General features: G+C 38.0%; 1 protein-coding gene across 1 annotated transcript in view; it reads left to right on the plus strand.

The window, feature by feature from the left end:
• The window catches only part of LOC124155755, a 66,479-nt gene extending 61,274 nt beyond the window's left edge, over window positions 1-5,205 (plus strand). Inside the window, exons 22-24 of the mRNA XM_046529844.1 lie at window positions 446-1,188; window positions 2,263-2,480; window positions 3,257-5,205. Of these exons, the coding sequence (XP_046385800.1) occupies window positions 446-1,188; window positions 2,263-2,480; window positions 3,257-3,771 (1,476 nt within the window). The 3' untranslated portion in view covers window positions 3,772-5,205. The remainder of the gene's footprint in view (window positions 1-445; window positions 1,189-2,262; window positions 2,481-3,256) is intronic.
• Window positions 5,206-12,793: the final 7,588 nt, after the last annotated feature.

The following is a 12,793-nucleotide window of genomic DNA, read 5'->3' on the forward strand; positions in this document are numbered from 1 at the left end:
TCTCCTCCAATAGTAGTTGCTAAGTATGGGTTGATTTAATTCTCTTACTCTCAGGAACACCATTTCTTGATGTTGTATCCTGAATCTGAACTCAAGCCAAAAAGAATTAGTGGTAAAAGATTTTGTGTGAAACCAACTTTGAAAACTTTTCTTTAGCATAATTTACGTTGCTTAGGTATTATAAATAGATAGGTATATGGGACCAATCCCTATTATTTGATGTCTTATTGTAGGCAATTTTCATTATAATATAATCAAATACATTAATATGTATCTCATGAAAATTAAGCAATGAAATAAAGCACTGATTAATAGCGGCAACCTGTATCTGATGTCAGGAACCAAATCACAGTGAAAACTTATGAATGAGTGGAACTAATCCATCCTAATTGTCCAGACATTTGCTGTTTATTTATTTCAATCATTTTTTTACTCCTTCATCCAGTGTCTTGAATTGGAGAACTATCAGGCAGCCTCCAAGATAATGGCTTTGGATCGGCACTTCCACCAAGCGCTAGCGTATCAACTGAAGGCCTTGTATTTGGCTCGCTCGAGTGACGCCTCTTCCCCCCTCGACAGAGGCACGGAGAGTTGCCGCAAGAAGACCAGGAGGGTGGAACAGGAGTCGGAGGGGTCCCAGAAGAGAAGGCGGGATGCCAAAGCAACGTCGGTGCCATTGTACAACGGCACTTCGGGAGGGTGCCTTAGGTGCGAGACGCACTCTTTTGCAATCCAGGGGGGCGAGGAGGAGATGTCGGAAGTGGGTACGGAGGGCTGCCACGCCTGTGGCCAAGAAGCGGGCGCCAAGGAGGATCTAGTCCCTGAGGATGACGATGCTGGCTCATCTCCACTGCTGAGCGCTTCCATTTCTCCCGAGGTGATGGGTGGAGAGGGGGCGCAGCCGGTGGGCGAGTCCCCTCAGCCCTCCCCCAGCCCCACGCCCCCGCTCCTCTGGGGTGGAGGAGTGGTGGATGGGGATGGGGGGGAGGAATTGGCGAGGCAGGCGTCTTCGGTCGTGGAGCACTACGCCTCGCTGCTAGAGGAGGAGGGACACCAGATGGTGCGGCGCCTCCTCGAGCAGGGCATTGACTTCTGGCTGGCGCACTCGCTCCCCCTGGGCTCCCTCGAGAGCCTCCTCGTGAAGCACATGTCCAAGTTCTTCTACCCTCTTGGACTCATGCTCTTCTGGTGAGTGATTGGTTGAGCTAAAGAGTTGAACCCCCATTTAGAGGTTGGCACTGCCCGCACTGAAAACTAATCCACACCACTCTGCAGACACCTTGTCTGCTGAAAATGAGATCGTAAATCTTCCATAATACACTCAATATGACAGGCATACTATATATTAAATATATCCAATGCAACAGTGGTAGTGTGGAGATGACAATAAACTGCTCTTTTTTTTCTCTTTTCTATTCTAATTCTAACCATTAAAATTGAACAAACAATAGGAATCTATAAAACTGATTCTATTGCTACCATGATATGTGACTTGAACTCTTCTGTATTCCAGTATCCTCTGTACAAAGTTTTCCACAGCTTATTAGTTGCAGAGTACTTCAATTTAATTTGCAAAGCAGTGTGAATTCATACTTTGAAAGACTATCAGTTCTGCAATGGTTTTGAATGTTAGACAACAAAGGATGTCTTTTATTTTATCAATTATAACACATGCAGTGCAACCTCGATAAAACGAGACCCCACGGTGCTCAACTAAACACTTGCTATAGCAAATTGTCGCTTTATCAGAGGTTGAGCAAATAATAGCTAAAAAACTTATTTTTATCACTCATATGGGAACAAGATAGGTGCTGCGGCGGAGGTATTTTTATCCGAGAAAATTAAGCCTAAATCCAGAAGAAAGGCGATGTTTTTTTTGCATCATTAAATTTCCTTACCTTAATGACAAACTAGCCATTCAATATGTAAGCGCCTTGCTATCGTCCACAATTACAGAAATTAGGGATTCTTGGTGAAGGGTTTCCAGCGATGAAAACTCTTGTTATGGTGAATGTCAACTCCAAAAGGACCTCGTAAAAACGAATTTTTATTACATGGAAATCATAGGGTCAAAATGATGGTGCATCTGCTGTCTCGTAATGGCGGGGGTCTTGCAATAGGCAACACTTGCTTTAATGCGGTTCCACTGTGTATGCCTTTTTGTAGGGGCTGAACATTTACCCTTGCTTTGATACTTTGGGTGGCAGGGGATTGATTTAATGGTGAAATGTGCTCTGATTTGTTTTTTGTGTCTCGTCGCAGTGATGGGGGGAGAAGTGACTGTGGCACCGCAGATGATCGGAGGAAAGGAGGAGGGGGGATTGTTGGGGGGTGCGCAAGGGGTGAGGATGGTGAGAAGGTTTCGTCGGTGCGTGGCAGAGGCACCACTGCGATGGGAGGCGGATCCAACATTCTCAGCCAGCTGTCGACCCGCTTCTGCCTTCAGTTGTGTTCCACTCTTCTCAGCCACATTCAGCACAGTGAGTGAAGAGCACAGTGAACTCTCTCTTCTTATTTTGTTAATTTCTTTCAGTGGGTATTAACCCATGCCTGGCTATAAATAGGTACTCTAATTAAGTTTTTAACCAAGGTTGAAGAGAAACAAATTGTTTCAAAAAAGAACAAATTTCAGTTTTTGATGCTGAAAGCTTAAATTTAATTCATCTCCAAGATCAGCCATCCATTTGTGCAATATAATTTATCTATGCAAGTTCCTTTGTAAAAAAATCTTAGATTCTTGGGTGATGTTAATGAATGCTAGTACGATGAATGTGCAGTAAGTACCATTTTGTTCCGGTGCTACTGCAACTCTGCTGCTGTCAATCTACCTATATTTACTTGTCTCCTTGGGTCATTGGCTATAATTTACGCTGTTTGGCTTGCTGACCTCAATTTGTTTTCTCACATTTATGCTTTAAAAATATTTAAGACAATTCCTAAACTTGCTGTCTGTGAGATTCGTTTTGAGACTCTGTTCTTGAATGCATGCAACAAAAAGCTAGCTGAAATTCATTGTCGCATTCAAGAAGTTTACGTTGAAAGTGCTGGAAAAGCATGAAAGTGCTTTTTGATTGTGCATTGGCATTCATATTGCAATGGCCATCTCTGATAGCCAGGCTGCAAGTTGTAAGTCAATTTAGCGAGTGAATGGTGTCATTGGAATGGAATTTCTGTTGATGGAAAAATGTTCATCAATTTTTTTCTCAATTCTGGGTGTCTATAATGGAATGTTCATTTTTCTTCCTCCCTCAAACAGAAAAAGTTGCATATCCCGAGTATGTGGAGCTTTTGGCGCAGGTGATGGCCATGCAGGCGCCACTGGGCACCTCCAGAGACAATGGGGACGGTGTCCAGGTTGCCGTGGGTGACCGAGTGTTGCCGTACGACGTTGCCCCGGAGCATGCCATGGAGGCCGTCCTCGAGAACCTGCCGAGTCTGATTGGGGACGAAGCAATCCATGTGGCGGGTGACGCCGTGTCGGACCTGCTGTTAGGAAACGGCCAAGCGGGCAACAATGATGACAATGTGGTGACTGGCAAGGGCAGTGCGGAAGCGCTCGTCTTCTCCTGTGGCCACCACTTCCACGCGGACCGGTTTCGTCAGAGTGTGCTACCGGAAACAGAGCTTGCTTTGCTAGGTTTGCACCACCCTTTGCCACGCACGGCGCGCCTCGTCAAGGGACTGTTCTCTGTGGGGGTTGGGCAAAAGCACTCGTCCCTACAGCTAGCGTGTCCCAACTGTGTCTTGAGTCACCTGCAGGCTCAGGTCTGAGGGACACGGCTTCCCCCCTTCAATCAATTCTCCCCTTCTCTCCTTGTTGCATTGTTCTGTTGATTGATATGAAGTTGCGATCTCCTGGGGTGACTTGATGTGCTTATATGAATGAGCCTCTGTCAGTTGTGGAGGAAGGACTTAGTAGTTAATGAACTTCAATTTTAATAGAAATTGCAAAAAAATATTCGTACAAATAATTTTTTCAAAGTAGTCATCACAGTGTTATCATTTAGTTCACAATGTGGGAATCACAGTCTCATTGTACCTGAAAAATAGTAATAATGTTTCTTCCTCAGAAATCCAGCAAAACCTCATTGTACAGATCTTCCTCATAGCCTAGTCCACAGTTATTTTTTTTTCATTTGAGTTCTCTGATACCAATCAGGAAAGCACAGAATAGGATCCGTGGCTGAAAGGTATTGCCAAAATCATTGATATCTAGGGCTATGTCAGCATCCTTATTGAATCAAGTGTGAGGAAATATCATGTGCCCAAATGTTTGTCCGATAGCAGTGTGACCATCTTCATATTAAAGCCATTCTACCCTCCTAAAGGCCCTCCTCTGAAAATATTTTGTGTTGATTTATCTTGGATATAATTTTAATAACATTATTTCTATAATATTTAATATAAATATATACTTTGATGTTAAGTATCCAAACTAGCTAGTACAGCAGTGGCCCACATCAAACCAATTTCTTGTGGTTGTTTGATAATGGATGCTAAAAATCCTTGGTGATTATTGTGTTGGAATGTGTTCAAATGTTGACATGGTTTGCTGGATTTCATTTAAAAGTAAGAACTCACCTACAGAGTATTCTATTTTTGAATATTGGTTTGCAGTTTCAGACTCATAGGTTTAATGTTTTACACCATGAAATTGCTTTTGTATCAGGTGCCCTTACTCTGAATTCATTTGTTTTATTTTGATTTCGTGATGAGCACGCAGTGGGGCAGTTATACTTAATACTCTATTATGACATATATTCTTTGTATAATTCTATTGAAGTGTTTTTCATGGTTTTACTGTTTTATTCCTCCATATAAATTTAAAGTATTTGTAGCCCTTTCAATTCGCCATTTCCACATGATTCCCTCCTGCTTCTGCCTTGAATTAGTTTTTTTTTTTTTTATTGGGGAAGAAGAAGGAAAATCTTGGTTGTTAAGGCTCTTAAATTAAGAGTAATTGTTCCTGTATTTAGGATGATGGATGTTGAGGAATTGTTATTGTGTGTTTTGTTTTGTGTTATATTATATTTTATATTTTCTCATATGGATTGCAAATAGGCAAAAATATTTGCTTTCTTCTAGTCTGGAATAATATTATTTGTCTATTTGTTTTATAAGTCTTGCATGGCTTTATTGTTTTGCCTTTGGAGTGCTCATTGATGTGACTGAAAAAGCTTGAATATAGTTTCATCTTGAATCATAGTCTTACTCTTATTCCTCTGCGTATGATTTTTGTTGATGCTTACAGTCACCTTTTTTAAAGGGATACTATTATCTTTGATTTGATGACATTTATCTAGGCATTGCTGCTGTTCTTTGATGGAGAATTTGGAGAAAAAAATGATAATGTTTGCAGTAATTCAATTGTTTTAGTTAAGCATTATCAACCATTTCATTACATTAGGCATTTTCTGAAGTATGAACTGTTCAATATCTTCTCAGTTTTGATCCGTATGAGAGGTTCCGTTATACCTTGCATTCAGATGTCGGACTTATTTTTCCTTATCCTCAATTTTTGGTGAGGTATTTTGGTGTGCAAGATCTGTAGATTCAGAAAAAACTGTGGAACATCTATGCCTCACCTCATTTTGGGAGGAGACACAGATTTTGCTCATGTTTTTCTTTCTTTGGAGATTGTTGTTGCTGAAAGACTTCGCAGCACTCTCTCATTACTATGAGTGTACTTGCTTATGTTGTACCAAGTATTGGCTAAATATATAAAATTGTTTCTGGCAAACTTTATGAAAGAATTTTACATTCGCTGTGAAACAAACTCTAGAAATACTTAGTCATGGTTGTTTCTTCCCCTTGTAACATTCCATCCTTGTTACCGGTTATGACATGTCTTGTAGAAAAGATGACATGTTTGACATTATGAAAGTGATTTCAGTCCACTGAAGTAAGTTAAAGGCAGTCCTAGTTCCTTTCTCCGTGCAGTCAAAGGTAGATATGGATATCTGCCTCATAGATAACTGAATTACATCTTGATAACAATATATTTTACACTAATCAAAGATGATTATGGTTTTGGCAACCCAGTGTCATTTTCCTAGGACCTCCTTGTTTATTTGTTTCATCACGAATATTGGCCAAGTGCACTTCATTGTGTAATGTGTATCAGCGTCTGAGTTGTGTCACATGTGGCTAATTTAATATGTATCCTTTGAGAGTATTTTCGTTGTCCTTGTCTCTTAGTTTTGAGTTTGTTTTTGTAAGGATTTTTTAAAGCTTTAAGCATCTGAATTGTATTTGCTTTTTTTGCTCATAGTGACTATAACATTGTATTCTGGTTTCACGTCAAGTGATGTTTTTTCGGAAAGTTTGCGCATGTTGTACTCCGTTCAACCTGGAATGTTTTCAGTCTGCAATCCTGAAAAACATAATTTTTTCCATCTTATTAATTTAGTGCCTTAGTGATGCGAATGCATGTATTGTGTGTGGATTTGTGTTCATAGGGTTGAAAGTGTTGAAGCATTTTAGAGATTTTACTTTCTTAGGAGATTAATGTTTTGCTGTTTTAAGTCTGCATTCAGTGGTAACTTGTGATTCTTATTTGGAGGTAAATCTATTGTAAATTCAATTTATCTCCTGCAGACAGTTAGCAAATTTCATTTTAGTACACAATCATCATCATTAGTCAACAATCCTAAGATTGGTTTGATGCATCTCTCCATTTCTCTCTCCTATCCGCTAATCTCTTCATAGCTACATATTTATTCTCTTTTAAATCCTTTAAAACTCATATAACTATATAACTCATTCGGGGCCGTCCCTTGCCCTTTTTCCCTTCCACTTGTCCTTCAACGATTGTCTTCATCAGACCATCGTGCCTCAAAATGTGGCCAACTAAGTTGTCCCTTCTTCTGCATAAGGTTTTTAGGAGGCTTCTCTTTTCTCCCACTCTCCTTAGCACTTCCTGGTTACTCACACGGTCAATCCATTTTATCTTCATCATTAAATCCATTTGATATTGAGTAGTATTAAAGGTTGAATTTCTTAATTGGGGATGATTTATTTTTCTGCTCTTATTCTTCTTGTTGGGGGTCTTTATGGATGAAAGCTAGAATAATTTTTGTGTTTATTCGGGAAAAGATGTGGAATATCAACCCAAATTCTCTATTGGCATTTAAAATTAAGTTACTATGAAAATAAATTCCTCTTCTACATTTCAAACTTAATTTTACCTCTGGCATAGTATGGTATTATTAAGGTCATCCATTTTTGTTAAATACTACATAAGTATTGAGCAAGGGGTTAAACTAGAATTTTGCTGTGTTACACATTATTTCCTTTCCTAATCTGGCTTAAAATTATGTGGATCTTCTTGTCCTAAAATCAATCTAATGTGCGATGTGATCTTTCCTTGGGGTTGTTGGAAAAATTCTTATTATTCATGTGGTTGTCGAGAACAATTTTTTACTTCTTTCATTCAGTACTCATTGCCTATGTGTTTTGCATCAGCATATTTTCAGGGATGCCAACTTACAAAAAATATTGGGGGGGGGGGCCAAACCGGAGATCTTGCCCCGAGAAATTTTTTAAGTAGTGAGTTTTAAGTTTTTTTAAATTTTAGAAGAGTCATATGATTAATATTAGAACCCTGATAACTTGAACCTTGATATCTGGATATTTAGGGGAAAATCGACAAGCCTGGCACATTTTTTTCTTACACCCATAACGAATTTTTGAGGGGGCTCGGGCCCCCTCAGGCCCCATGGAGTGCAGGCGCCGCTGCATATTTTAATTGTTGCGTGTGAAATCCTCCAGAATCATGATTTAGTTGAGAGATATAGCATAATCTGCAGGAGCCAACACCCCCCCCTCCCCCTTAAGCAGTAAAACTACCCCATCAAAAAATGACCTCAACATATCTATCCCTGCAGTGAAATGAATGCAATATCTTGGTCCTCATATTTCATAGAAGTGTCAAAATACTCCAGAAGCCATTTGCCATGTTACAATAGTTTTTATTTCAAATGTTGAATTGTTTTGATTCTGTGTTTGATACATATAGTAATGGGGTTTGAGACTAATTGTTAGTTATAATTTGTTAATCAGCTTCATTTGAGTTTTTAATGCATGAAAGTTCTCATATCACTATGGTCCTGCAGTGAATGGTCGATGTGATCATGTTTTGTGAGTTTTTGCCTCATTGTCTGTTATCTGAGGATGATAGTTTCTCTGGAAATCCTGCCAATGACTTATGCAGTGGGAAGTGAAGTTTGTTGCAGGGTGAGCCTGTAGTTAAACATCTCATTGGTGTTAAGCGGCATTCTGCATCAATCTCCACTTCCGACCTGAAGACGCTGGACGGAGAAACTGTTGTCATTAGTTGACAACAAGGCTAGGTGAAAGCATGAGAGTAAAACATGATTGCACCACCCTTATTGCTTGTCCCTACTTATTTTAAACAATGCATCTCTGCTCTCTAACTCATTTTTTGGCAGTGCCCTTCCATTATATGTGTAAATGCAATTACTGTGTGCCATGTGCTAATTCATGCATGATTTATTAAAACTTATTGGCTGCACTTGTGAGTGGCATAATTAATGGTTAAAGCCTCAAGACAAACTTCATCTCTACTCATCCTTCATTCACCCTAGCTTCTCTTCCAATTAGTTTGAGCTCATTTATATTTTATCATTTATTGTGTATATTTGTTTTACTGTTGGATTGGATATTTATGAGCCTTTTCCTTGATGTTTTCAGATTTTTAAATATGAACTCGAAAGTTCTTTGTCTAAAAATGTGATATAATTTGCTAGTCTCCTTGAAACATAAAATAATGATTTTTATACAATTGTATATTGTAAATAGGAAATTACAAAGCTTGGCGTGGAATCGTTGAGGCAAGATTTCAGTTTTTATTTCGACACCTATCTTGTCACTATTCTTTAAATGCAATTTTTCGTTTCTGTATGTGTTCTATATCAAATGACAGAGCTACCTAAATGCTTCTAACAAAACTGAAGAGGATGAGGTACATATATCAATTTTTCTGATAATCATTGAATACTTGTGTAAGAATTGTGTCTTGAATAATGAATCATTAATTGATTCAGAATATACTTGGGTGATATTGGGATGGGTGGATGCTTGTGGGTGTTGCTGATCCCTTTTAAACTAACATTTTGCATGTTTGCATGAGATTGATTTGTAATGAGCAGTTGCAAATTCTGTTGCAGTTTTTGCATCATGGAAATATTATTTTTATTTGAGAAAACGTCCCTTAGTTGGCTTTGAAAGAAAATACTTGCGTGAAATGAAATGGTTGTAATTTACTTGCCTTAAATGAAACATGTCATTAGAAGTAGGATGATTTTGTGCCACATATTTTTACCAATTCTCTAATGGCCAATCAGTGGAAATCGTGTACATTTGGAGGCTGCGTTAAGCTGATCCGTGTCACTTATAGGAAACTGTGAATTTGAATCCACTTTTTGGGAAACCACATGGAATATTTATTAAATAGGTTTCCTTTGATAGTTCGTCTTGATTTAACCCGGTGGAATGAGTTACCTTGTAGATTTTGCACGTAAAAATTTTATATGAGACTCCTGAATGACATTGCTCTTTCTTTAAGTTTATTTGGCAATGGTTGTGGTGTTAATGTCGTATGAAAAAATTTTAAGTGCGCAATTAATTCAAAGATGTTTGCAGTGCTTTCAATCTTCTTCTAATCGTTGCAATTCCATCTTGAGTTTGTGTCAACCTTTTGATGTAGATAGATTTTAATGTGCTCTAGTTATCTATCATAGTTTACGCATATGTACGGTAAAGATTTATTTAAATTGCAACCTTTATGCTATGCGTGATTTAAAATTTTGTAATCTCATTTGTTTGGATTTTTATGCCAAAGAAACATTTTTATATTTAGTTTGTTTTGGTTCAGTTTTTATTTAGTGTTTATTGGAATGAAATTTGGAAGCTCAGTTTTTATTAGGATTGCGAGGTAAGTGCCTTGAAGGATTTGGTTATCGCTAATTTAGGATTTGGCTTCCAAGAGGATGGATCTCTCTTGCTCCCGATCTTTTTAGGTGACATATTATGTATTTGTTTAGAATATTTGTCATCCTTTAATTATCTGGATATCGTTAGTGTAGACCCATGCCAACATTTTCTGTATTGTAAATATCAAAATTCTCCGTCAGGAATTTCCTGGAGATAAACTTTGTATATTTGGGATAAATGTTGACGAGTTTCACTCCACATTCTTTCCAAATTTCAAGACGATAGTGTATATTTTGAGTGAGTAATAAATACACCGCTAGAAATGCCTGGTCAATTGGGAGCAATGAATTCTCATTTAGTGTTTGCCCTGTCTTAATATGTATTCTTGTTTCACTGTGGTACACATTGCAATTTCATGAATTCTGAGTGATGTTTTGAACTCTTGTTTCCAATATGGTGGAGTGGAGCATTATTTTGTTCATTGAATGACCGTGTGTAAGAAACAACTCATCATGAGGACTATCACTGGGAGAACATGGTGTGCAATTGAGAAGAAAATGGAAAATATTTCCATGTGCTCACCTTTTAAGTTATATTTCCTTTGCTTTACAATATCCCTGGCATCTTGGATATTCCAATGCAAAGAACTTTTAGTTGTCTTTGTGTTTCACATTCATGGAATGTTTTGAGAGTGTAATTAGTACTTAATAGAATTATTTCATATGCTTTGAATGAGTTGAACACATCACTTTTTTGAAACAGGGCTCTGCAGATTATATACTAATAACTTAACCATATCCATGGAGACATAATGTAATACAGTTATGCTTTGTTTTTTGCAAATGTCATTTACACAGTGACAGTTATTTAGTGCATGGTTATCAAGAGTGTAGTACTTATGTATGTTGCACCCCTGCCTGTAAAAAAAAAGAATTTGGCCATTAACAGAGAGGAGTGGCACCTTTGGATTGGGTATGATTTTTCAAGAGGATGGACAGAATGGAAAATCATTCCATTCCAATGGCCGCTGGCAGGGGGTGCTGGCGGCCAGGGCAAGGTCTGGGAGTGACCTTTGTGGCGGAGGGAGGGTTTTGAGTGTGTGGATGTAGGCATATCCGTGGGAATCAAAAGTGCTTGAGAGGAAGGGTTCATAGGGTGTGGCAGAATAATTTCAGGAGGTGAAACTAATATGTCCCTCCTCCATGACATAGGAATGCCACTTGAAGTCCCCACACCTCTCTCTTGAAAAATAATCCTTAGCTAATGGTGATAGCCATGCAGGTGTTATGGACTGTCAGGTTGAGTTAGAAGGAGATTTATACTCAAGTAATTAATTACTATGTCTGCTCTCTCAGCTGCTCATTGGCAAATGTTTTTTCTCCATTTGTCATTTTTGCTTTATCTCATGTGGTATATGTGTCAGTGAAATGAATAATATTCAGCAATGAAACATATTTATTTAGTTGTAATCATATAAATACCCTGTTATGCCAACTGTGGGAGCCTTTGCATGACTGCATTTTTATAATTATTTATTAGCTTCAATAGCTATTATTCCTTGTGAGTCTCATTTTATGTAATAAACAGTTGCATCATCATTAAATTTTGTATGTGATATTGTTATTATGAGTAAAGTTGTGTGTTACTACATGAACTAATCTTGGAGAGGTTGACTTTTGGACTGTTAATTGCTTAGACGAATTGAAGACTTAATAATACCTTTAGAGAATATTGAATTGTGATATGAGATTAAATTCTGATGGAGTAATTAGTCTGTGTGTGGATTATTATTCTAATTCTCTTACTTGTTGAATATATCACTTATGGTTCTGATTAAAGGACCATTTTGACTTCATTTATGAGTTCATTTATCTTCTCTGGTCCATTTGAGTGGCTACAGTGATTGTGAACATTGTCTTAATATTGCTCATGGAACAATGTGGGCATAATATTAATGAACCTTTTAAACTAGTGTTTTCATAAAGTAAAGGGAAAAAAATGTGTATGTGTGTGTTTGAATTATATTGCAAAAAGTTTCACGTGACTTCTTTGATTGGACTTGTACTTATCCATGCTGTAAAAATTGCTGGGAAACCGGAAATATATAAAATCAATTGTATTTTTTAGTCTTTGTATAATAAAATGTTTTCTTCACATGTGATCGGTTCTTAATGGTAGATTTTTGGAAATGTATATATGTAAAAGGAATTTAATATTGATGAAGCAAGGACTCGAACATTGAGTTATTCAATTGAATCCATTCAAGATTTGATTTAAGCTTCTCTTCCCTCTTAGTTTCATGTTGTAATCGATTATTAAGTTCCCTATATTTTATTTTGCCTTCCTCGGTGTCCATGTTCTTCCACTTCCTTCCCTCCTCCATTTCTTTTACCATTGCCTCCGTAACTCAAGCCTTCTTTATCCTTCTGCTGTCAACGTAGCCAATTGACTTCTCTGCCACTTTGACTATTCCCGTTTTAATATTATCCCACCCCTCCTTTACAGTCTGTGTACTTCCAATCTCCTGGTTACTATTGTGCACCATATCGTGATATTCTCTCCTCGTAGTCCCCTTCAGTGCTTCTACATTCCATTTCCTCACCTTCCTGACTTTCATAAGTCTTTTGAATCTTACGTTGCATTTCATGAGCACTAGGTTGTGGTCTGAATCCGCTGCAGGGAAGCTGCGCAAGTTTTTCACATTATCCCTAAACCTCTGTCTTACCATAATGTAATCTATTTGATATCTCCCCACATTTCCTGGATTTTTCCATGTGTACCTTCGCCCTTTATGATGATTGAACCACGTGTTTGTGATGAATAATGTGTTTCTCCTGCA

Source organism: Ischnura elegans, chromosome 1, assembly GCF_921293095.1.
Source record: "Ischnura elegans chromosome 1, ioIscEleg1.1, whole genome shotgun sequence".
NCBI classification, from domain to species: Eukaryota; Metazoa; Arthropoda; class Insecta; order Odonata; family Coenagrionidae; genus Ischnura; species Ischnura elegans.